This window comes from Amblyraja radiata, chromosome 10 (genome assembly GCF_010909765.2).
Source record: "Amblyraja radiata isolate CabotCenter1 chromosome 10, sAmbRad1.1.pri, whole genome shotgun sequence".
Taxonomy (NCBI): domain Eukaryota; kingdom Metazoa; phylum Chordata; class Chondrichthyes; order Rajiformes; family Rajidae; genus Amblyraja; species Amblyraja radiata.
In genome coordinates this window covers 17153959-17179845 of record NC_045965.1, presented here as the reverse complement: position 1 = coordinate 17179845, position 25887 = coordinate 17153959, and the positions used below count along the sequence as shown (strand labels likewise).

At 43.6% G+C, this 25887-nt stretch overlaps 1 protein-coding gene across 1 annotated transcript in view; it reads left to right on the top strand.

Annotated features, from left to right (window-relative positions):
* Positions 1 to 25887, top strand: part of nmnat2 (nicotinamide nucleotide adenylyltransferase 2) — a 207032-nt gene that overhangs the window by 50592 nt on the left and 130553 nt on the right. The window contains exon 2 of the mRNA XM_033028195.1: positions 19015 to 19103. Within this exon, the coding sequence (XP_032884086.1) occupies positions 19015 to 19103 (89 nt within the window). The remainder of the gene's footprint in view (positions 1 to 19014; positions 19104 to 25887) is intronic.

Genomic DNA, 25887 nt, shown 5'->3' with positions numbered 1-25887 from the left:
CTCTGCCTCTCCCCCTCTGTCTCTGCCCCTTCTCTCTCTGCCCTCACTCTCTACCCCCGCCCCCCCCCTCTCTAGATGTGACTGCAAGTTGGGGGCTATGCGTCAGTAAATAGGGTGGTTATGGGGTAAAAGGAGCAAATTAATAATATTAATATAATATCAAGGGGGGTAATTAGTGTGTGTGCGGGGGGGGGGGATAGTTAGTGTGTGTGACGCTGCATGCCGCCTCCCCCGCCCCCCCCCACAACCGCACGTTGGGGGAACAGACCCAATGGGTCTGCACTTGGTTTAGTATTATATATGATCTTCGTGGTTACAGGCCTGTTATGCAAGTAAGAATGTTAATGTTTTGTTTTCAGTACATATGACAATTAAACTGAGTTAAATTAAATTGATAATAGATAAAGCTCTTAGGGCTAATGAAATCAAGGGATCTGGGAAGAAAGCAGGAACGGGGTACTGATTTTGGATGATCGGCCATGATCATATTGAATGGCGCTGCTGGCTCGAAGGGCTGACTGGCCTACTCCTGCACCTATTTTCTATGTTTCTACGTAAACATTCTAAACTTGACTCTTGACTCTTGAGACCTCTAAAATCTAGGTCAGAAATGATTTTGTCAAATCGTCTTGAATTTCTCTAACTGTCTTTAATAATAACTTTTACCATTTTCCCCATGACAGATAGCTTTTAACACAATTTGCCATAAGATGACTAGCCTGTAGTTTCTTGCTTTCAGGCTATCTGTTTTTGTTATTCACCAATCTATTGAAAACCTCGTGCATCCATAGAATTTTGGAAAATGAAAATTGCCACATCTCACAGCCACTTCTTTTAAGGTAACAGGATGGAATCAGGACCTGTAGACAGGTCAGGCCTCATATCCAACAGTTTAATAACTCCCACTGCCCTGGTGATTATAATTTTCTTGAGTTCCTCCCTTGATTTCAATTCTCAATTTACAGCCATTTCTGGGATGTGATATGCATTCTCCACAATTATGCAAAATTCAATTCATTTGCCATCTGCTTATTTTCCATTAATAGTTCCTCAGACTCATTTCCAAGTCCTGTATACGGAGTCCCATGCTGTGTGAATCGGTATCCCCTGTGGCCTGGAGTATTGTGATTTGTTAAAATAGTTTGAGAGATATGCCTCCAATTGAATATGTAATGTTGTCAATTTGTCTGATTAAAAGAGTCCATATGAATATTCGGGCAATATTCATTGTCATTTGGGGACTGCTGAATCAGAATGAGGTAAAGTTTCATCTTGACTGGCTGGAAGGCAATCAGGTAGACAGATGACACACTCGCAATTTTAATTTTGTTCAAATTAATAAAGGTTTTACGAGCTGCCCGACTGATTAATGCTCAGGTGCTGAAGGTGAAAACCGATTCTTGGGTCTGACTTAATGAAAGACATTTCCAGTGCACAGCTGGATGTTGGGGCAGATGGAGCTCGGATATGGGCTTGCGACTAATTGGAAACTAATGGAACACAGCCACAGATATGATTCATTATTTACCAATCGCAACATTATGTATAAATCTTAAGCTATAAAGGCTGTATGAAACCCCAGGGTCCTTTCATTTCCATTCTTCCCTGCAACTGTCCTTCACAATTCCGTCATAGAATATGCAATCACGTATTTCTGTCACATTCCCCATCATTATTCTTATCCACCTCATCTCTAATTAGCCCTCTAAAAGAGTTGTTGTAACAGAATTGCTGTCACCTGAAGCAATTGATGCTAAAATATGTCGTCAGATGACCTGCGCCTGGTGCAGAGCGAAGACAATAACAAAAAATGCTGTATGTACTCAACCGGTTCACAGTATCGTGAGCAGTTTTGGGCCCCATATCTGAGATAGGATGTGCAGGTTGACACAAAATGCTGGTGTAACTCAGTGGGACAGGCAGCATCTCTGGAGGGAAGGAATGGGTGACGTTTCGGGTCGAGATATGTCAGGGGAGTGAGCGGGACAAAGATAGAATGTAGTCGGAGACAGTAAGACTGGTGGAGGAACAGGGAAGAGGGAGGGGATAGAGAGGGAAAGCAAGGGCTATTTGAAGTTAGAGAATTCAATGCTCATACCACTGAGGTGTAAACTACCCAAGCATTGACTTCTCTAACTTCAGATAGCCCTAGATGTTGAGGCAGTGCTTCCCTGGCCAATAATGTCCATTTGGACAGCCAGTTCCGAGTTGGTCTACCCTGAACCGGGGTAGACAAGCTGCTTCTTTTTGGAGCTTTCACAGATGTTGCTGTGCAGGCCACCCTGCCAGCGTCTCTGAGCCCGGGTCACCAACCTGCTCTTTTTCAGAGCCAGCGGAGGATACTGGACAGACGATGCTGCCAGTGTTTCCGAGCCCGGGTCGCCAAGCTGCTCCATTTCGGAGCTCTAGCGGAGGTTAGTATGCAGACCTTACCTGCCAGCGTCTCTGAGCCCAGGTCGCGCAGTTCCTATTGCAGGCCATGCCTGTACACCTCTTCGGCCCCACGCTTGCCAAACTGCTCCCTTTTGGAGCTTTAAACGGAGGTTGCTGTGCAGGTCGCGCCTGCCATTGTCTCCGAGCCCAGTGCGACAGGATGCTCCATGCGACAGGCAGCTCCATTACGGAGCCTTGGTGGAGATTACTGTGCAGGTCACGCCTGCCAGCTACTCCAAGACCAGGCCCAGCCACCTGCTCCCTTCCGGAGCTTTAACGGTGGTAGCTGGTCGCGCCTGCCAGCCTCTCCGAGCCCGCTGCACCGTTCCTGAAAAAAACATCTTACCAGACGGAGCATTTTCGAATGCATCCAAATCTCAAGCTATGCGACGACATTGATGCGCATGCGGGCTGGCGGGTTCTTCACTTAGTCTCGTCATGAGACTTTGAAATAAAATATAGGGTCCAGAAGGCTGCATAGTGCCCAGATGGAAAATGAGGTGCTGTTTAGTTTAGTTTAGTTTAGAGATGCAGCGTGGAAACAGGCCCTTCAGCCCACTGAGTCCGTACCGACCAGCGATCGCTCCACATTAACACTATCCTACTCACACTTGGGGCAATTTACATTTATACCTAGCCAATTAACATACAAACCTGTATGGCTTTGGTGTTGCTGTTCTTCAAGCTTGTGTTGGGTCTGACTGTGATACACAGGAGGCCATGTGTTTAAGAAGGAACTGCAGATGCGGGAAAATCGAAGGTACACAAAAATGCTGGAGAAACTCAGCGGGTGCAGCAGCATCTATGGAGTGAAGGAAATAGGCAAAGTTTCGGGCCGAAACCCTTCTTCAGACCATCGACCAACTGGTCACAGTGGGAGTTCCTTTTGTCTCCTTTTCAGTTCTAATGAAGGTTTGCTTTTTATTTAATTATGATGCAAAGCAGATTTTCTTTATTAAAAAAGCAAAGAGTGTCAGGCTTATCAGCACGGAAAGGACAAAAAGCAAAATATCAGACATATTTTATGACACTTTTCCTGTGCAGAAAAGGTTGGTTAAGCAAGAGTTAGTCGTCAATTCTGCATTCAGAAGTTTCTAATCAAAGTTTGAAAGGTGGGACATATTCATTGTCATGATGATCGTTTACACAGGGAACAAAGAATTCAATGCAATGAATAGTTTTTATGAGATGTGAAAGTATTACGGACATTCAATATTTATTTGTGCAAAAACGAAACCACAGGAAAGGCTGATCTCTGGGGACATAGAGATGTTGATAAAGAAACAAGAACTGACGATGTTGGTTTTATGAAAAAAGACACATAGTGCTGGAGTAAATCAATGGGTCAGGCAGCACCTCGGGTCAACATGGATAGGTGATGCTTCCGGTCTGGACCCTTCTTCACACTGATTGTGTGGAGGGGGGATGCAAATTGTGAAGCTAGAGGAAGGAAGTATGTGAAAGCAGAGGGGGAGGGGGAGAAATAGGTGGGAGTCCAGATTGGGTACAGGAGAGAGAAGTGGGGGAGGAAAGCAGGAAGGGTGGTGTTGTTAATGATCTATTCTCCAGTTTTAGATAACTAACAAACACCCATCCATGTTCTTTCCCCTGCCCCCTTATTTCATCGCCCACCCCCTCCCCCTTCCCTGTGCTCCACCTGGACTCACACATATTCCATCCCTTCCCCTCCCCTACATTCCTTCCTCTAGCTTCACAATTTGCATCCCCCCTCCACACAATTAGTCTGAAGAAGGACCCAGACCTGAAGCATTACAATTTTCAACTCTTCAATCCTCTTGTCTCACACCTTCTGTCTTATCATCTTTGACTTTTGTCCAATCATCTGCCTATCAAACCCCCCACCTCCCCCCCTCACCTGTATCTACTTAATACTGTGCAGGAAGGAACTGCAGATGCTGGTTTAAACCGAAGATATACACAAAATGCTGGAGTAATTCAGCGGGACAGGCTGCATCTCTGGATAGAAGGAATGGGTGACGTTTCGGGACCGGAAACATCACCCATTACTTCTATCCAGAGATGCTGCCTGTCCCGCTGAGTTACTCCAGCATTTTGTGACTATCTAATTACTAGTCAGGCTTTGTCCTGCATCTCCTCTCTTCCGTCTCCCCCCCCCCCCCCCCCACCGCACCACAGTTAATTTGAAGAAGTGTCCCGACCTGAAATGTCACCTATCCATGTTCTCCAGAGATGCTGCCTGACCCGTTGAGATACTCCAGCACTTTGTGTCCCTTTTGTCCTTTAATGATGTTGGCGAGGACTACACTTTGGGCAGTAGATAAGGGGAGATTTGAAATGGTTCAGGTTGAAATATTGCGACAGGACTGAATGTAGAGGAACAATAGTAATGCGTCGAATTGAGCAGAAGAAGATACAATCTAAGAGGAACTAGGTGGGATGTGGGGGTTGGGTAGGGTGTTGATGGGCAGATAGAGGCAGGTGGGGGCCGGGTAGTGTTGAGACAAAAGCTGGTGGGTGATGGATAGAAATATAAGAAAGATTGGCAGGTGTGGAAGAGGTAGACTGGTGGTGATGAGTGGAACCAGATGATGGCCAGATAGAAGCAGGTGGGAAGGGGGATAGAAAGGATGAACCAAGGGAGAGGCCATCTGTGTAGGTGGGGACGTGGGTGATGGGGAGAGGGAACCAGGTGTGGGAGGGTAATGAGACGAGAGAAAGGGGGAAGGTGGAAAATGTAAACAAAGGGAGAGAGACACCGGCTAGATTGGTGGGTTACCTAGAATTGGACAATTCAATATTGAACGCCATTGTGCTGTTGGCTACACAAGCAAAGTATGAGTTGCTGGTCTTCTTATTTGCATTTAGCCTCCGTGGAAAAGGCTAAGAACCGAACATAGATAGGTGGCGTTTCAGGTCAGGATTCTTCCTCAGACTAATTGTAATGGGAAAAGAATGCTGAAAGAGAGGAGGGGCAGGACAAAACCTGGCAGGTAATAGACCAACGCAGGCAAGGTGTTTTTTGTTGGACAGATGGTTAGATTAAAAAGGCCTGACTGGATACTGGGTCTCCCAGTTGCTAACTATTTTAACTCCTCTTCCCATTCCCATTCCCATTCCCATTCCGATCTTTCTGTTCTGGTCTTTCGCCATTGCCAGAGTGAGGCCACATGCAAATTGGATGAACAACTCATCATATTCAGCTTGGGTAGCTTCCAACCCAACGGCATGAACATTCAGTTCTCCAATTTTAGGTAACTTCTCATTAACCATCACCCAGACCCTCGTTCCTCCCCAAATCCACCCACTCTCTTCAATCGCCTTCCCTCCACAGTGTCACACCTCGTCTCCCATCTATTTCTCCTCTCAACCATCCCTACCCCCTCTCGCCCCCTGCTACTTTCCTCCCTGTGGCTTTACAATCCACAAGACCTTAAACCTGTCTCATTTCTTCTATTCTTATCTCTGGTCTTTGTTCCAACCATCTGCCTATCAACCCCCCTTGCCTACGTAGATGTATCACCTGCCACACTTTGTCTTGCCTTTCCCATTTTCCAGCTACAATCAGTTTGAAAAAGGGTCTCAACCTAAACCAGCACCAATCCATGTTCTCCAGAGATGCTGCCTGACCCATTGAGTTACCCCCTCACTTTGTGTTCTTTTGTTCTATAGTGATGTTGGAGATTACTACACTTTGGACAGGACATAAGGGAAGATCTCCTTGATGTTGTTTGAAATTATTCTAAGGGAACTTTTACAATGACCTCAGTTTAAATGTCTATCCCGACATTGGTAATCTTTAATATTTTGTGATATCCCCAAACCAAGGGTGGCACCTTTTACATGTCCGCACTGGGCACCAGTTAAGGCGCTTTTGGTCACTATTGCCTAAAGAAGGCACATTTCCATTTCTGAAGTTTGTTAACTGGGACATCAATGAACATTGAGTGATATTAGGCAGTGTTGAAATTCGTCTGGCCTGATCAGAAGAGAACATTTAAAGATAATTTATAGCGCAACTTCATTAACTTTGAGGGCGGCATAGTGACGCAGAGGTAGAGTTGTTACCTTTCAACGCTTGCAGCGCCGGAGACCTGGATTCGATCCCGACTATGGGTGCTGTCTCTACAGAGTTTGTACATTGTCCCCGTGATCTGCGTGGGTTTTCACCGAGATCTTCAGTATTCTCCCACACTCCAAAAACGTACAGGTTTGTAAGTTAATTGGCATGTAAAATTCTCCCTAGTGTGTTGGATAGTGTTAATGTGCAGGGATCACTGGTCGGCACAGATTTGTTGGGCTGAACGGCCTGTTTACGTGCTGTATCTCTAAACTAAACTAAACTAAGCTAAATTAGAATGGGTCAGAAAACACATTTTTAATTTTTACAGTCCACTGTCTTTTTATGCAGAAATTTCTATTCTCTACCATGTCTTACAAAATATAGTTCTGACCCCTGTCCAAAGACCATACCCATGGTCCAGTCTCCATCAGTGAGAGTGTGCCGTAGATGTAATTGTGTTCACCTCTAGACAAGACTGTTGAATCTGCCCGTTTCTTGTTTTGAAGGTCACGTCTGTGCTTCTGGGCAATTCTGTTGTAAATATGGTGCAAATAGCATTTAGAGGCACCGTTGTCAGAAGTCAATAGATAAAGACCTTTTGGTTAAACTCTGATCTGTTGAAAGGTTTGGCTGGAAGCCAGAAAGTGGGATCTGTTCTCAGCATAACACAATAAACATCTGACCTTGGGGTTTATTGCAGGGAGACAAAGGAAGAGTAAGCTCTAATACAAAAAATCTCCTTTGTCGCACTGATTAGCATCGGTAATACTGTGGTCGGTGCTGTGGTGGCTTTAATGATTTAAAATATGAACCTTATCCAGCACAGCAGGAATTGATGGTTTGTGTTTGTTTGGGGAAAATGCCCTGAGCTCAACTGGACGGAGATCAGCAGCTCATTCTCTGCAGTTCAAACTGAAGATTGCTGAGAAATAAAGGAGAGCCAATGACAGGAGCAGGCACTGCTGTCCTGCGGCTATCAAATCCACGTTTCATCAGGGAACAGAAATACTTGCTGCCAGGTTGCCGGAAAAGCAAATGCCGCTACATCTCTCTCCACAGATGCAGCCTTGCCTGTTGGACATTTGCAATCTTCCTTTTTTCATTTCGGATTTCTAGCAAATATACTGCTTTATATCTCACAGCTCGTATTGTCTTTTATTCTCACTCCTCTGGTGATATTCATCCCTTTCTGCTTGCATTTCCTCCACTAAGATTAACAAGCCTTCGCCACCCTCTCTCAGCCAGTGACCCCACTTATGTCATTTTGTTTTTAGTTTGTCTGCCCATCTAGAAGGCATGTCCCATTACTCACCAATCCTCACCAACTTCTACAGGTGAGCTGTACAAAGCATTTTATTGGGATGCATCACAGCAAGGTTTAGGAACAGCTCCATTCAAGACCACAAGAAATTGCAAAGAGTTGTGGATATAGCCCAGACTATCATGCAAACCAACCTCCCTTCCATGGACACTTCTCCATCTATACTTTATGCTGCCTAGGCAAGGTCACCAGCATAATTAAGGGGTAACAGCTCCTCATAATACTGGGTAGTTTACAACCTAACAGCATGAACATTGAATTCTTCAGTTTTCAGTAACTAATTAAACCCCCAGTTTTCAGTAACTAATTCAGAGAAGGACACCTTCCATTCTTCTTACCCTGACTCATCTCTATTCAAATCCTGATTCCCAGTAACATGACTGAATATTTGACAGCCCTTTAAATGCTCTTACAAGCAATTCAATCACACCAAGTTCTGGTGATAAAAATGGCCATATTGCCCATGGTAGGGCAATCCTTTTCAAGGTACCAGGGTAGGACATTGAATATGCCAACAATGCTTACATTCCATGAATTAAATAAAAATAATTCTAAGCTATCTATCATGATTATAATAGGTAAATTGGTCAGCAATAAATCGCACAGTTATTCCTTTTTCTCGTCAGAGCCTCATGTTTAAAGGATTTAAAACTGCATTGAATTATTAGCATTGGCTGCGACAGAACTATATTATTTTTTAAGAAGCTGGCTATTGCTTTGCAGAGGTCAGTCTTTTTCCTGGCATTCATTAATCATTATTTTATCTGGAGCTTCTATTTCCTAAGTCATTGGTTGACTGTGGAAAAGACATAACCTGTTATTGAGTTAGACATTTAATACTCCGTTGAAGCTGTTAGTATCAGCTCCTCTGTAGAATAGATTTCCTTATCTAAATACCTATACAGTTTGGTTTACAAGATGATGACTGTCATTTATGAGAATGTCCTTTCACCCAGTCTAAGATTGTATTGGAGACTATGATAACACCTTCAAAGGTGGCAATCTCATTTCTTGATTTTCTTTGTCTGAAAACGAACTCTGTCAACCATTCTCCTTTCTAGTGCCTTTAACTTCCTGATGCTTATATGGGCCATTTCAGGTGGAGATTAGGTGGACATAATGCACACACAATTTACATGTCGTAAGAGCATGTGACAGGAGCCGGTGAAATACATTATGTAATGTGTGCAGAAGGTGCAGATAGGAGGAGGTAGGAGATGTTTGCTGGAAATGTTCTCACATTTCTAGCTTTTAGCAGTTTGGGTGAAAAGTCATCTACCTGATGCCTGACTCTATTTCCGTCTCCACAGATGCTAACATTTCTAACACCTGTACTATTTTGCCTTTTAATTATCTATCTCTACATGTACCTGGAACCCTTACGCCCATTTGTGTTCCTTTGTACAGAATGCCTACCCTAGCATCAAAGTTTAAAGCGTCATCTTTTCTTGTTAAGTTTTCTCCGACCTTTCACTGAGCACATCTGTTTCTGATCTTCGGATGCTGCCTAAAGAATGCAGGAAGCACTCCGTGACTGAATCCTTTCAGATGTTTGCAAGAAATAATTATAAACCACTCATAAATATGTAAACTAAATTATGAAACCTGCTGCAGTGTGGATGATTAAAATTAAGTCTGGAATTTATTTTGAGCGTTTGAACATATTTTAAGATGTTACCCAGTGGGTGCAGCAGCTGGTGATAAAGGCATCGCCATGGCAACATTGTTTAAGTTGCATTAAAATCTCCTTCAAACAGTAAACCTGAGTGACTTGTATAACAACAGTGGGATTTGCAACTTCTTACTGGCTGTAATGATTTTGTGAATATGTTTTCCTAACCAAGCTGCAATATCCAAAAACGTTATAACCAGTTTATATATATTGTTGGAATATTATTGGTAACAGTTTTCAGAACCAAATTAAGGGAGTGAATATGCAACTGGATGACATGAAACATAGTGACCATTATGGATCTGTTAATCTACTTAAAAGCTTGCATGCATAATCAAATGCTACATTAAGTGAAGATTGAAATGATAATCTAATCTCCTGTTTGCCCACTCACCTGCTCACCTGGGAATATTTTTCTTGAAGGTTAATTGTGCATTTGGGAAATACTATTTTCCCGCAAGAAAATTGTTTCATTTTATAAAAGTTTCTGAAAGTAAGAAACTGAATGAGAGAGGTTTGCTGAGAGTTTCAGATGTTAATCCAGATATCTCTCAGATGTTGTGAGTCCCCATTTTTGCCTTCACTACCAAATTAGACAGTAAATTCCAGATTCCAACCATCTTAAAGATTCTGTCTCAGAACCCCTCTACATCTCCTTCCCCTTACCTGAAACCTATGCCCTCTTGTTTTAGATATGCATGCTATAGCTTTTTTTTTTTTAAACCATCTGTCTTATGCAACAATGAATCCCTCTTGAAATCACACCCTCCCTAGCCAACTATTAACCTATCAGGCAACATCAGTCTGAAGAAGGGTCTCGACCCGAAACGTCACCCATTCCTTCTATCCAGAGATGCTGCCTGTCCCGCTGAGTTACTCCAACATTTTGTGTCTATCTTCAGTGTAAACCAGCATCTGCAGTCCCTTCCTACACTTAACTGCTGTATTCTTTAATATCTGCAATCATGGATGCAATGAATCAACAATGTGTCTTTGGAATTGTGCTATGTGTTCTGAGAAACCCTGTATTGGCCTGAGGAAAGAAGAGGATGATCATGTGTCAGATGCTGTGCTATAATTCCACTGGCCATATTAGTTTCTGCCAGGTGATGAATAATCTAGTGCTCTAGCCAAAGCTGTGTTCTGTTACATGGAGCGCTGATGTGCTGTATACTGATGCAGGGCTCCAATTTGCCAGGCTCCATCTGTCTACTTTATTCCAATACCTTTTGAGCTACAGATTTCCCACTCTACCAATGACGGAGGATTCACCTCATTTTTCCAAAGAACACTGACTAGGCAAACCATGGTATATTACTGCAAGCTACACATCATACTGTATCTGCAAGGATTATTAGAAAAGGTAAATAAACCGTTGTGGCAGCTAAAGCAATGGATACAATTTACTTGTCTCTAACTCTCAGTCTGAAGAAGAATCACAACCCAAAACGTCACCTATTCCTTTTCTCCAGAGACCCACTGAGTTACTCGGTGGCTATCTTCCGAGTGTCGACCTTCGATGTAAACCAGCATCTGCAATTCCTTTCCACACAATATAATTTACTTGTTTTTAAAGAGGCTTTGATTTGCCTCCATAGACTGGCCTAGAAATCGACATGCACTATCAAAGGTGTGCTACGTAGACTGTGGTCAATGGCAATCGATTGCACTGAGACTCCAGGGACAACTGAACCAGTATTACATGCTTTCCCTCTGGTTGTGACCTGGGAAGCTGTTAAAATTCAGTAATCAGCAGGCTTGAAGGCAACAAGCACAAAAGGGTTTTGCCAAAGTGCTAAGCTTTTCTGGAAAGTGCACAATGACTGTGCTTCTAATAAGAAATCACCAAGAAATACCTCCCTGGGTAAGATGTTCGGAACCTGAGGGGAACCTTTTTTTTGCACAAAGTGTGTGGGGGGGGGGGGGGGGGTGTTGTGGGGGGGGGTGGGTTTAGTGGGGGCGGGGTAGTGGGGACGGGGTAGTGGGGGCGGGAGGGTTGGGGACGGGAGGGGGGGTTCTGGGGAGGGGGGGTTGTGGGGGATGGGGGTTTGTGGATGGGGGTTGTGGGAGCGGGGGGATAGTGAGGGCGGGAAGGGTTGTGAGGGCGGGGTGTGGGGGAGGGTGTTGTGTGGGGGAGGGTGTGGGAGAGGTGTGGGGGGGGAAGGGTGTGGGGGTGGGGTGGGGGTGGGGGTGGGGGGGTGTGTGGATGGGGGTATGTGTGTGTGGGGGGGGGGGGCAGGGGGGAGTGGGGGGCAGGGGTGTGGGCGCGGGGGAGTTGTGGGGGGAGAGGGGTGTGTGGGCGCGGGGCAGTGAGCTCGGAGAAAAGACGGGGAGAGTGGGAGGAGCCAGAGTGGGAGACCAGAGAGGTAGTGGCTGGAATTGGCGGTGCAATGGGGACTCACAGCGGGCGCTGGTCGCTGGTCGTTCTCCTCCGCCGGGATCAGAGTCTCCACTTTCCGTTTGGCGACATCGGTAACATCTCCGACTCCAGGCTGGGCTGGGTCTCCGATTCTGGGCTGGGCTGGGTTTCCGACTCTGGGCTGGGCTGGGCTGTTTCTCCCACGCTGCGCTGGGTCGGGTCTCTGACGCAAGGGCCGCTGCTTGGGGCTGGGCTGCTTCTTGGGGCGCAGCGCGGCTGGGCTGCTTCAGGTCCCTGCAAAAGTCCGGTTAGAAACCTCCGCCGGCCATCATCAGCTCCAGTAAAGACGCGATGGCGTAGGAGGGGGTGGACCATCCTGGGGAGTGACAGGGGAAGAGACTAATCCACGCGGCGCCGACTGGCAGGAGAAGAGATCGATCTGCGCTAGTGCGGCTTTTAAGATTTTGAATCCTCGCTAACTTTTTCGACATTCAACCGATGTGAACGAATCTTGGCAGACTCGCAGCACAAGAAAACGGAGAGTGAACTGGCAAAAAATCGTAGCGCTATCATGAACGTTTTTTTTGCGCAAATAGAAAGACCGCCCAACCGGAAGATAACAAGATCAGAGTTTTAGTTATGTATAGATGGATAGATACATAGGTAGGTAGGTAGCCAAGATCCACTAAATGGAGGTTGATAGTTGCATCAACAGAGCCCAGCAAACATGGAAATGATAGAAGATGGTGTTCTCTTGAAACTTAGGGCAGAAGACGAAGGAGGAATGTGAAATGAAGTTATTGAAACGTCAAATGTACCGCTTTTCAAGGCTACCAGACTTTGCAAAGTGCTGCACAACCACTTTTGAAGCTTAATTACCATAAATGAAAGAAATATGAATGCATCTTTACACACAAGCTCCCTAAGAGTGGTATGATAATAACCAGACAATCTGTTGTGGTGATTGTGATATGGGAATAATTCTACTGTAATTGTCCAATTGACAAAATCAGACCAAAGAATGTTTTATTCTGAAAATGGCACACACAATGATTCAGTGCACGTTTACTTTTACTCAGTCAGAAGCTTAAACTTTGTAATGTAACTAATTTCTCCAGTCAGTGGTGAGTTCTCCCCTGTCCCCAGATGACATTTAGTCTACCTGTGCTCCTTGATGCCACACAATTACAACATGCTGCCTTGATATTACTCCATCTGCTTTGCTATGTGGTTGGGAGCTGACTGTTCTGCTAGGGGGTAGGTTATCTGTGGGCAAAATGTATTATTTTGTTGTTGAATAAATCAGGCTATTGGGCTGCATTTGACTGGATTGGATTTATTGTGGTGCTTGTGTAAGTACAAACTTTGTTGAGTGAAGCCTATGTGTAGATAGAGGACAGGCATAATTATGTAACACAAGTCCTCAGCTTTCCATCCCCAGTGTTTCAGAGTCTGTTGGCTCTACTTTATCTAGTTATATGTAATATGGATGATATTTCTGGATATCATCCAGTTTATGTGAACCCCAGGAGGAGACCAAGAAAATCATTCAATCTATACTATAGTCTGAGAGTGTTTATGAATACACTCATTCAAATGCTGAGTTCCCCATCACTGAAGATAGGGCTTCCTCCATTAGTTGTTTCCTCGGCACCACTGTTCCTGACTGGGTGGTCACTTTATTACTGTAGTTTACTAGTTCAATAACTGCAGCCAAGCATCGGTCACAGTGAAAACAATAATAAAGACAAAACCCCCTTTGGATGCTTCATACATTCATCATCAATTCTTCCTCCGTGTGATCTCAGGGGCAAAAGTGTATTAAAGTGTAAATCTTCTGCTCAATGTGGGCCATTTCAAAAGGTGAGACTTTGTCCTGCACCAATTTTACTTCATTAACTGGGGTTGTCACTAGAGAATATATTAGCTCATGTTTACTCATCAGTAGAGCCAGGATTTTGCCATAAATGCCTTGTGCCTTTTCATGCCTTTTTTTGATGATTTCACCAGGATGATGGCTGTGTCACAATCGAGTGCCTAAATTAGCCTTTTTTTTGCCTTTTTGCTAAAAGGTCGTGCAATTTTCTCTAGGTCTGAGTCATTGTAGTTAACTCCTGAGTTACTCCTTTCTGATTGTGTACCATCCTGCTACCAACTCTGTGGATCTGTCTTCTAGTGGAACCAGGCACATTCAGGAACAAAATTAGGAATTTGGGTATAAAGAAGGGTTTCGATCCGAAGCGTCACCTATTCCTTTTCTCCAGAGATGCTGCCTGTCCCACTTAGTTACTCCAACATTTTGTGTTTAAGAAGGAACTGCAGATGATGGAGAATCGAAGGTAGACAAAATTGCTGGAGAAACTCAGCGGGTGCGGCAGCATCTATGGAGTGAAGGAAATAGGCAACGTTTCGGGCCGAAAACATTTCGGGTCTGAAGAAGGGTTTCGGCCCGACACGTTGCCTATTTCCTTCATTCCATAGATGCTGCCGCACCCGCTGAGTTTCTCCAGCAATTTTGTCTACTAACATTTTGTGTCTATCTTCGGTGTGAACCAGCATCTGCAGTCCCTTCCTACACATAGTGATGGAGGGAGGTGGAACAATAGAATATTTCCAGATTTATATTATGACTACGTTACAATAAGAATTAGCAATTTTGATACAGATAATCTGTGATAATTGGGAATAATTTGAATAATTACATTCAATTTAACAATGATCGGGGCATATCAAATTCAATCAGATCAGCAATGCACCAGGGGTTCTGCAAACAATGCAAGAATTGTCAGTTGTGCCTCGTAGGGTCGAGAACATCACTCACTGTGCAACAGAGTTGTGTTTACTGGAGTCAGACTGGAGGAGTTAGCACTGTTATCACAATAGATGAGATGAAGAGAGAATTTATTAGAAGGATTCAAGCAATGAAGAGTTATGGTAGATAGACACATTTTTTTCACCTGGTGCAGCATGCCTTTTATCATAACAGAAATACGCAGAATATCCAAGTGCCAGAGTTAAACATTCAGTTTAAAATCTTGTATCATAGAAACATAGAAACATAGAAATTAGGTGCAGGAGTAGGCCATTTGGCCCTTCGAGCCTGCACCGCCATTCAATATGATCATGGCTGATCATCCAACTCAGTATCCCGTACCTGCCTTCTCTCCATACCCTCCGATCCCCTTAGCCACAAGGGCCACATCTAACTCCCTCTTAAATATAGCCAATGAACTGGCCTTGACTACCCTCTGTGGCAGGGAGTTCCAGAGATTCGCCACTCTCTGTGTGAAAAAAGTTCTTCTCATCTCGGTTTTAAAGGATTTCCCCCTTATCCTTAAGCTGTGACCCCTTGTCCTGGACTTCCCCAACATCGGGAGCAATCTTCCTGCATCTAGCCTGTCCAACCCCTTAAGAATTTTGTAAGTTTCTATAAGATCCCCTCTCAATCTCCTAAATTCTAGAGAGTATAAACCAAGTCTATCCAGTCTTTCTTCATAAGACAGTCCTGACATCCCAGGAATCAGTCTGGTGAACCTTCTCTGCACTCCCTCTATGGCAATAATGTCCTTCCTCAGATTTGGAGACCAAAACTGTACGCAATACTCCAGGTGTGGTCTCACCAAGACCCTGTACAACTGCAGTAGAACCTCCCTGCTCCTATACTCAAATCCTTTTGCTATGAAAGCTAACATACCATTCGCTTTCTTCACTGCCTGCTGCACCTGCATGCCCACTTTCAATGACTGGTGTACCATGACACCCAGGTCTCGCTGCATCTCCCCTTTTCCTAGTCGGCCACCATTTAGATATCACACTACTTTAACACTGCTTTAGTTTGGGACATTGACTAATCATCTGTGGAACTGATGTGCTACAATGCTGGGAACTATATTCTGGACGCAGTTTCTTCCCCTTTGCTCTATCTATTCTACTTGAGTCTGACTTGACTTTATTCATATATACCATTTCCAATCTGTTTGGATAGCATTCAAAATAAAGATTTTCACTGTACATAAGACAACAGTAAACCTAAACCTAAATCTAAACCTAAAAATTGTGAAGATAGGGAGACAATTTTTGATCTAGAAGGTTGTGATTTAGAAAGCACTACCATACAATGTGATGGAAACAGATTCAGTAAACATTTTCAAAAAACAATTGACACAGAAGATGAACAGTACCACAAATGTCAACATTTAGGGTACAGTGCTTATTGCCCTTGAACTGAACAGGCATATAAGAGTCAATCACATTGTTGGGCTATAAAGAAAGTGGATGGGAGTGGCACTAACTAGATAGGTTATCAAAGAGCCAGCTGACCTACTGAGGGCCTAATTGCCTTTGTGCCTTAAGATTCCACAAATTGGGTCATGATCGACAAAAGACACTTTGAACCAGTAGGCACCATCTTTTGCAGGTTCTTCAATGTCCGGGTATGTGCGCTGGCCTCTGGGGGACTTTAACTGCAGGAAGCTGGAGCAAGCAGATTGACAATGGCTGCAAATGGACATGTGCATTATTGCCTCTGACAGTTAAATGAGCATGAAGATTGTTAAGGTTCATACCAATGATGTTTAACGGAGCGCAGTCTTCATGAAAATGTACTTAACAAATTATTTCCCAACTGCTGAGATGCATACATCACAATAAATATAAATTGATTCAGAATAGCAGTCAAATTGAGAGTACACAGGAGGACAATAGACAATAGGTGCAGGAGTGGGCCATTCGGCTCTTCGAGCCAGCACCGCCATTCAATGTGATCATGGCTGATCATCCCTTATCAGTACCCTGTTCCTGCCTTCTCCCCGTATCCCCTGACTCCGCTATCTTCAAGAGCCCTATCAAGCTCTCTCTTAAAAGTATCCAGAGAACCGTCCTCTGAGGCAGAGAATTCCACAGACTCACAACTCTCTGTGAGAAAAAGTATTTCCTCGTCTCCATTCTAAATGGCTTACTCCGTATTATTAAACTGTGGACCCTGGTTCTGGACATCGGGAACATGTTTCCTGCCTCTAGCGTGTCCAAACCTTTAATAATCTTATATGCTTCAATAAGATGCCCTCTCATCCTTCTATACTCCAGAATATACAAGCCCAGCCATTCCATTCTCTCAGCATATGACAGTCCCGCCATCCCGGGAATTAACCTTGTAAACCTATGCTGCACTCCCTTAATAACAAGAATGTCTTCCTCAAATAAGGGGAGCAAAACTGCACACAATACTCCAGGTGTGGTCTCACTAGGGCCCTATACAACTGCAGAAGGACTTATTTGCTCCTATACTCAACTCCTCTTGTTATAAAGACCAACATGACATTCGCTTTCTTCACTGCCTGTTGTACCTGCATGCTTACTTTCATTGACTGATGAACAAGGACCCCCAGATCCCGTTGTACTTCCCCTTTTCCCAATTTGACACCATTTAGATAGTAATCTGCCTTCCTGGTTTTGCTACCAAAGTGGATAACCTCACATTTATCCATATTAAACTGCATCTGCCATGCATCTGCCCACTTACCCAACCTGTCCAAGTCACTCTGCATTCTCACAGCATCCTCCTCACAGTTCACACTTCCACCCAGCTTTGTGTCATGTGCAAATTTACTAATGTAACTTTGAATCCTTTCATCTAATCATTGATGTATTTTGTAAATAGCTGCAGTCCCAGCACCGAGCCTTGCGGTACCCCACTAGTCACTGCCTGCCATTCTGAAAGGGACCCGTTAATCCCTACTCTTTGTTTCCTGTTGCCAACCAATGTTCTATCCATGTCAGCACTCTACCCGAAATACCATGTGCCCTAATTTTGCCCACTAATCTCCTATATGGGACCTTATCAAATGCTTTCTGAAAGTCCAGGTACACTACATCCACTGGCTCTCCCTTGTCCATTTTCCTAGTTATATCCTCAAAAAAGTCCAGAAGATTAGTCAAGCATGATTTCCCCCTTCGTAAATCCATGCTGACTCGGACTGATCCTGTTACTGCTATCCAAATGTGCCGCTATTTCATCTTTTATAATTGATTCCAGCATCTTCCCCACCACCGATGTCAGGCTAACTTGTCTATAATTCCCTGTTTTCTCTCTCCCGCCTTTCTTAAAAAGTGGGATAACAATAGCTACTCTCCAATCCACAGGAACTGATCCTGAATCTATAGAACATTGGAAAATTAGCACCAATGCGTCCACGATTCATTGAGACACTTCCTTAAGTACCCTGGGATGCAGACCATCAGGCCCTGGGGATTTATCATCCTTCAGTCCCATCAGTCTGCCCAACACCATTTCCTCCCTAATGCCTAAAGGACCTATACCCCCAACAACCCAAGCTAAAGCTGCAAATGATTTCATGCAACTTTTCGAGGAACCTGGGATTGTCTGAACCTGGATACTGAGGCAGTACTTGCATATTTTCAGTTATTTCTAAAAAAAAAATCACAGACTTTGCATCATAGTTGAGCTCACTACATCTACAGGAGGTGAGCGGTCACCTACGGTCATACAAAAGTACAAGAGAATAGGAGCAGCAGTAGGTGATCCTCAAGTCTGCCTCACCATTCCATGTGACCACAGCTGACCTAGCCTGCCTCAACCTCTCTTCTATGTCAGATTCCAATAAGCCTCAATTCCCCAAAGTTTCAAATATTTATCTATCTCCATCTTTAATATAATCCAATAATCTGTCTACCATCTTTCAAGAATTTTAAATGCAATAACCCTTCTCATTTATTACATTTATTTATTTGGATAAAATATCTCCATGTTTATTAACCTACAAGATTAACAAAACCTGCCCCACTGTGCCACTATGCATTTCTACTCTCCTTTTATAACTTAACTCTTTGGTCTTTGCCCAGAGATTTATTTTTTTTTAAACACCAATGTTAAATTTTGTTTGGTAAATGTGTCTTGGGATGTAATGTTATGTTAACGGATCTTGTGTGTCAGTGTCAAATGCTTTTGGTCTGCATTTCTCTAATAAGTCCCAACATGTGGGAAAATATGAAGCAGTAGCATTTCAGCATTGAAATTACATTTAAATTTCTTCCATTGATCCGGAGCTCCGTGTGATAGAGATGAATGTGAATCAGATAGGGCTGTTAAATATAACTGTAATTAAATTATGGATCAGTATATGACTCCATGCACCTTGTAAATTCACCTTTCCTATTTCTGCTTTCAGAGAGAGCCCGTGATTATCTGCACAAGACAGGGCGCTACATTGTGATTGGCGGAATCATCTCTCCAGTTCATGACTCCTATGGGAAACAGGTAACACTTAGAAGCATTATTATATTTCAAAATCTTTCCGTGTTGAAGGTTAATCCAGCCCACATGATATGCCATCCATTTACAAAAAGGATCTTTTCTTTACAAGGTGGGGGGGACATTTTTTCCAATAACTATTAACTACAAGAGGAAATAGATGACTTCATTTTGTTATGGTAAACACTGGAAGCAATACTGAGTGTAGAAAGGAACTGCAGGTGCTGGTTTATACTGAAGATGGACACAAAGTGCTGGAGTAACTCAGAGGGTCTGGCAGCATCTCTGGAGAAAATGGATGGGCGACATTTCGGGACAGGGCCCTTCTTCAAACATAAACAAGTGAGAAAATGTCTAATATTTTCCATACCTGGTAATTAATAATGACTGGCTTTTAGCTAGCATGCTCTGCCATTTCAAGAAGTAATTACGTCTATATTCTGTAGCTAGTGTTTGGTGCAGTTGCAAAACTGATATTTTATTCATAATCTAATGTTGACCTAATGTGGAATGTAAACCAGAGGCTGATTCAAGGGCTAGAGTATCTTGGGTTCATTCCCAGTAAAAACATTACATTTCACTGTTAATGTTTCAGAGGTAGTAAAGAAGCCAAAGGTTGAAGAGCTTTTCAATCATTTTCAGAATGTGAGCATCATTAGCAAGGCTAACATTTTATACCCAACCTTAATTACAAGAAGGTGGTGGGGCCAGTCCTTCTGATGACGGTACTCCATCAGTGCTGTTGGACAGGAAGTTCCAGGTTTAGAGACAGTGATGATGAAGGGCCAGCAAAATATTTCCAAGTCAGGTTGAAGTCTGTCTTGGAAGGGGATCTGTAGATCTTTGTATCCCTGTGTAACTGTTGGTCCTACTTGGTAGTAGACATTGCAAGTTTGAGAGCTGCTCACAGAGGAACCTAGGCCATTACTTCTATTTGGCCCATGTCCTGGAATGTTCATTTAGGCAATCACATTCACCATAAAAATAATTTATTTGTTCTTCCCTTTTCTTGCTGTTGGCTGTTCACCAGTAAAATCTCTTTATCAACTCCTGCCAATTGGTAATTTTGTTTAATTTTGGCTGAGAAATGTCACCTAATTTGCTCCTTGTTATCAAACTCGATTCCAGACAAGGTGACCTATATGTCACTGTGAAAGGTTTATTGATTGTGAACTTGCACAGTCATATCTTGCGTGCTGGATCAGTCTACACTGGAGTCTGATTTGCAATTAACTTTATTCATTATGAACTAGCGTTTGGCACAGAATGGATAGTGAGAACAAAGTCCGTTTTTCTAATATAGAAATATGGAAGTTTCTTCAACGCTATCTTTTTCTTTGGGAATTTTCTATAACCCTCAGATACGGAAGTTGCTGAGTGAGGATATTTTGTAGCAAATAGTCTTGCCACAATTCCCTGAAGATTTATATCATGCATTATATTACCTCAGGATAATATACCAATTCCACTGCCAGTGAAGCTGTCACTATTGTATAGCAGAAAATACAATGGTTAATTTACACAAAGCAAACTCCCACGTGCATTTGTGTGTAAGATGGCCACCGAGTAACTTACAGCAATGTTGAATTGAAGGACAAATATTGCCCAGGGCATGAGAGGAAAACTCAATGGAATCGATTAAATGAGCCTTGCTTTAACTTCTTACCCAAAACCGGCCACCTCCATCATTGCCAGTCTGGATGATGTGACAGTTCCATCAACTTTATCCAACTTAAGCCACAACCTGTTGTGCTACACATGGGAGTGCTCTTCAATGAGCCACAGCTAACTCTGAAGCAATAAACCTGATGATAAAATGGCCTTCCAAATCGACATATACAGTCAATGTAGTGACTTGAATTTCACCCACTGTTCAGTTGCACGCAAATATGCTAACTTCATAAGTTCTAAGAGCAGAATTAGGCCATTCGGTCCATCAAGTATTCTCGGGCATTCAATCATGGCTGATCTATATTTCCCTCTCAACCCCATTCTCCTGCCTTCTCTCCATAACCCCGACACCTAAGGCTACGCCTTCTGGTCCTAGACTCTCCTACTTGTGGAAACATCCACTCCACATCCACTTTATCCAACTTAAGTGTAGAAAGTCACTTAAATTATATCTAAGAACTTAAATGAGCTTTGCTTTAACTTCTTACCCAAAACCCGCCACCTCCATCAGCGCCAGTCTGGATGATTTGCCATGATGTTGATGATGTTGAACGATATTGATATTAAGGAGCACAATGGTGCAGCAGTAGAGTTGTTGCCTTACGGTGTTGCAGTGCCGGAGACTCGGGTTCGATCATGACTACTGGTGCTGTCTGAACGGAGTTTGCAGGTTCTTCCCGTGACCTGCGTAGGTTTTTATCCGAGATCTTCGGTTTAATCCCACACTCCAAAGACGCACAAGTTTGCAGGTAAATTGGCTTGGTAAATGTAAAAATTGTCCCTAGTGTGTATAGGATATGGTTAACATGTGGGGATTGCTGGTTGGTGCACACCCGGTGGGCTGAAGGGCCTGTTTCCATGCTGTATCTCTAAACTAAACTAAACTAAATTGCAACATGAAAACTGTAGATATAGCTGAAAACTTGCATAATATTTCCCCAACTATATCACCTTGCTGAAAAAGTGAAAGTCTGAAGTTATTATGGAGGAAATTCCTAGCTGATATTTTGTATTTTTTTAGTTTAGTTTGGAGGGACAGCGCGGAAACAGGCCTGTTCGGCCTATCGGGTCTGCGCCGACGAGCGATCCCCGCAAATGAACACTATCATATACCCACTATGGACAATTTTTACATTTACCAAGTCAATTAACCTACATACCTGTTAGTCCTTGGAGTGTGAGAGGAAACCGAAGATCTCGGAGAAAACCCTCGCAGGTCACGTGGAGAATGTACAAACTCCGTACAGACAGCAAACGTAGTCGGGATCGATTCCGGCGCGGCATTCACTGTAAGGCAGCAACTCCACCACTGCGCCACCGTGTCGCCCTCAATTTCAATGTGTTCTGATGGTGCTAGTTTAGGACAGAATTTAATCAGGATGTCCTAAACAGTGAGGGTTCATTTTGAACAGTGTAAGGGTATATTTCATGCCCAACAATTATATGGAGCAAGAATTAATTCTCCAGTTTAAAATTCCCTTCATTACAACCGTGGTTGAAATTGGATAAAATGTTTGAATCCCAAGGGCAAGATGAAAGTAACTAATCTTGATATTAAAGCAGCATTTGACTGAGTGCGGCAGTAAGGAGCCCTTGTAAAATTGAAGTCAATGGGATGTGAGGGAAAAACGCTTGGCATTTATCCAGTCACTATCCAAGAGTGTATTTATCACTCCTTGACATTCAATGTCTTACCATCATTCAATCAATCATTCATTCAATCAATCAAAGACATGCTATCAACATTTTCAAGTTCACCATTGACTAAAAGCTTAACTGAAACAGTAGCACTAATACTGAGGCTAGAGATATTCCTATAGTAAGTGACTCGCCTCCTGATACTTCAAAACCTTTTCTTTACATTCAAAGTTTACATTTATGGTGTAATGGAATAAGGTCAAGCTGCCTGGATGAGTGCATCTTCAACAACACCAAAGAAACTCAATATCACTCCCAGCTTGCAACGTACTTGATGGGCTGCTGTAGCGAGGAGATGGTTGCCCACCTCTTTGCAGAGTGTGGTTTTGCTAAGAGAGGCTAGAGAAAGAGGCAAGTTGTCCTCGTCACAGTTCATCCCAAGCAGCTGTATAACAGAGGACTTCCATTTCTGGGCTGTTCTCAGGTACACACACGGAGATGAAATGAGACTGGATAGACTGGGCTTGTACACGCTAGAATTCAGAAGATTGAGGGGGGATCTTATAGAAACTTACAAAATTCTTAAGGGGTTGGACAGGCTAGATGCAGGAAGATTATTCCCGATGTTGGGGAAGTCCAGAACTAGGGGTCACAGTTTAAGGATAAGAGGGAAGTCTTTTAGGACCGAGATGAGAAAATCATTTTTTACACAGAGAGTGGTGAATCTGTGGAATTCTCTGCCACAGAAGGTAGTTGAGGCCAGTTCATTGGCTATATTTAAGGGGGAGTTAGATGTGGCCCTTGTGGCTAAAGGGATCAGGGGGTATGGAGAGAAGGCAGGGATGGGATACTGAGTTGGATGATCAGCCATGATCATATTGAATGGCGGTGCAGGCTCGAAGGGCCGAATGGCCTACTCCTGCACCTATTTTCTATGTTTCTATGTTTCTATGAAATCAAGTACTGTTGGAAGGCTATCAATTCAGTGAAAGATGATCTTTGGTCTGCCCAAAATTTGTTAGTCTTCCAGCACAGCGAGATGTCCAAAAGGGAATGTTGCCATCTGGCTCATTCCAGACTGCAGGATTATGTGCAGTATATTCCTTAACCGCTAGGAATGCATTTCACCACAGGGAACCACTCGGATGGCAAGATTGTTGAATGTAAGGAAAAAGAAAGTTGCTAACAGGACTGGGAATAACACTAGCAATATTGAATGTAAAGACGCCAAGATTGTATTAAGAGTTTTTTGCAGCTTTTGTTTGTCAGTACTTTTATTAGGAATAAAGATTCTTTTTGAAATTTAAAGCAAGCAGCCCTTTTGATTGAGGTCACAACCATCACCCTGGATGAGTAGAGCAGTAACCAGGCATATCGCCACTTGTAGGTTTGTTTTCAAGTTGCTCTCTGTCCCAATATGACAATATATCAACTTTTCTTCATTGTCACTGGGTGTAAATGCTGAAATTTAATAACACCTCTGAGGAATAACTAGACTGATTTGCGTAATGGACTGGGCAATGTCCACAACTCCTTGCAATCTCTTTCTGTCGTGGGCAGAGCAGTTGCCATACCAATCTGTGATGCATCTGGATACGATGCTTTCTTTGATGCACAAATATAAATTAATAATAGTCATTGGAGTCAGGTGGGATTTCCTTGGCCTTCTGAGGAAGTGGAGGCATTGTGTACTTTGTTGGCCACAGCATCAGTGTGGCTGGATCAGAGGTTGGTGATATTCATGCCATGGAACTTGAAACTCTCCACTTCAGCACCATTGATGCATACTGAGGGCCTTCACCCCCCCCCCCCCCTCCCACTCTCTTCCCTCTGCCTTCTCTGGCTGTGCACCCATTTCTCCCACGATTCCGTCCCCCTTCGTGGGTGCCATCCCCTTCCAAATATATCACTTCCCCTGACTTGACATTTCATTCCTCTTCTCTCCTTACTTCAGTTTAGATTACAGCACAAGATCAGGTGAAAATTAAACACTGATTTCTGCTACATACCCCAGTTTTCTCACTTCATTACGAGTTACCCAGGCTCTTTACCCTTGGAGATGAGACTTTAAAGGGCCTGTCCCACTTTCACGACCTAATTCACGATCTCTGCCGAGTTTGCCCTTGACTCATACTTGCAACATGGTCGTCACGAGGTCGTAGGTGGTCGTAGGAGGTCATAGGTAGGTCGCGATGTTAGTCGTAGGTACTCGTGGCATCAAGTAGGTCGGGGCGTTTTTCTAGCCTGATGAAAAATGTCCACGAGTAAAAAAGGTTGTGAATTAGGTCGTAAAAGTGGGACAGGCCCTTTAATCTTTTGAGTTCAGTGAGGATTGGGTAGCATTTGGTGCAGCAAGATTTGTCAACACTGGTGGCTGTCACCAGATCTGGACTTCCACTCATTGTGTTCATGTGCCCATCAAGGCTCCCCATCAAGAAAATAGTTCAGTTCATCAACAAGAAGGTTTCTGCTCCCTCAATGTCCACATAGTTATTGATCATATGAATAAATTTGTCATGTGTAGAAAGGAACTTCAGATGCTGGTATATACTGATGATAGACACAAAGTGCTGAAGTAACTCAACGGGTCAGGCAGCATCTTTGGGCAACATGGATTGTCTGTCAGTTACCTGGGAGCTTATTCCAGTGCTGCATCTTTGTGGAGTCAATATTTCCTGACATCTTCATTGGATTGCACTGTCCCTGAAGGATGGATCTCAGACCAGGGCTGCCTACTATGTTGTGCAGGAAGGAACTACAGATGCTGGTTTACACCAAAGATGGACACAGAATGCTGGAGTAACTCAGGGGGCCAGGCAGCATCTCAGGAGAAAAGGAATAGGTGATGTTTCGGGTTGAGACTCTTCTTCAGACGGGTGACGTTTCAGGTCGAGGTCCTTCTTCGGACTCCCTACCATGTTACACACAGTCTCACCACTCCAGGGCAACATCAATCCAATGACAGCCACAGAATAGGAAGGTTGTGGAGATCATACTCATGAATACAATATTCCAATGTCTAGGTCAGTCCAAGGGAGCAACAATGTATTTTCTCTACTGGGATGGAGACATCATCGTGCTAGTCTCCTGATTTAACAACCTGGCCAACTCGAGGCAACAACCCGTGCCAAAAATACCAGTCACAAAACCTGGAGCCTGGGGACCAGAAGACCAGCAGGGAGTGAAAAAACTGGAAAGCCACTGAAGTTCCAAAGAGGACAATTCTGGCAACCACATGACTTAAGTCATCGTGCTCAGCTAAAGCGGTGACTAGGTCCTGCATATGCTGGCATGGATTATTTTATAGAGACAATTACGTACGCATCATTTACATTCATTCTGTCTCCTCGCATAACAATGAAGGTCCCCAATGAAGGTAACCATCACCAAACTGCACCAATAAATGGCTGAATGAACCCAAATAATGTTTGTGTTGCCTCACATGTTGTTTAGCAGGTTGCAAATAACCTGCACTGCTGAG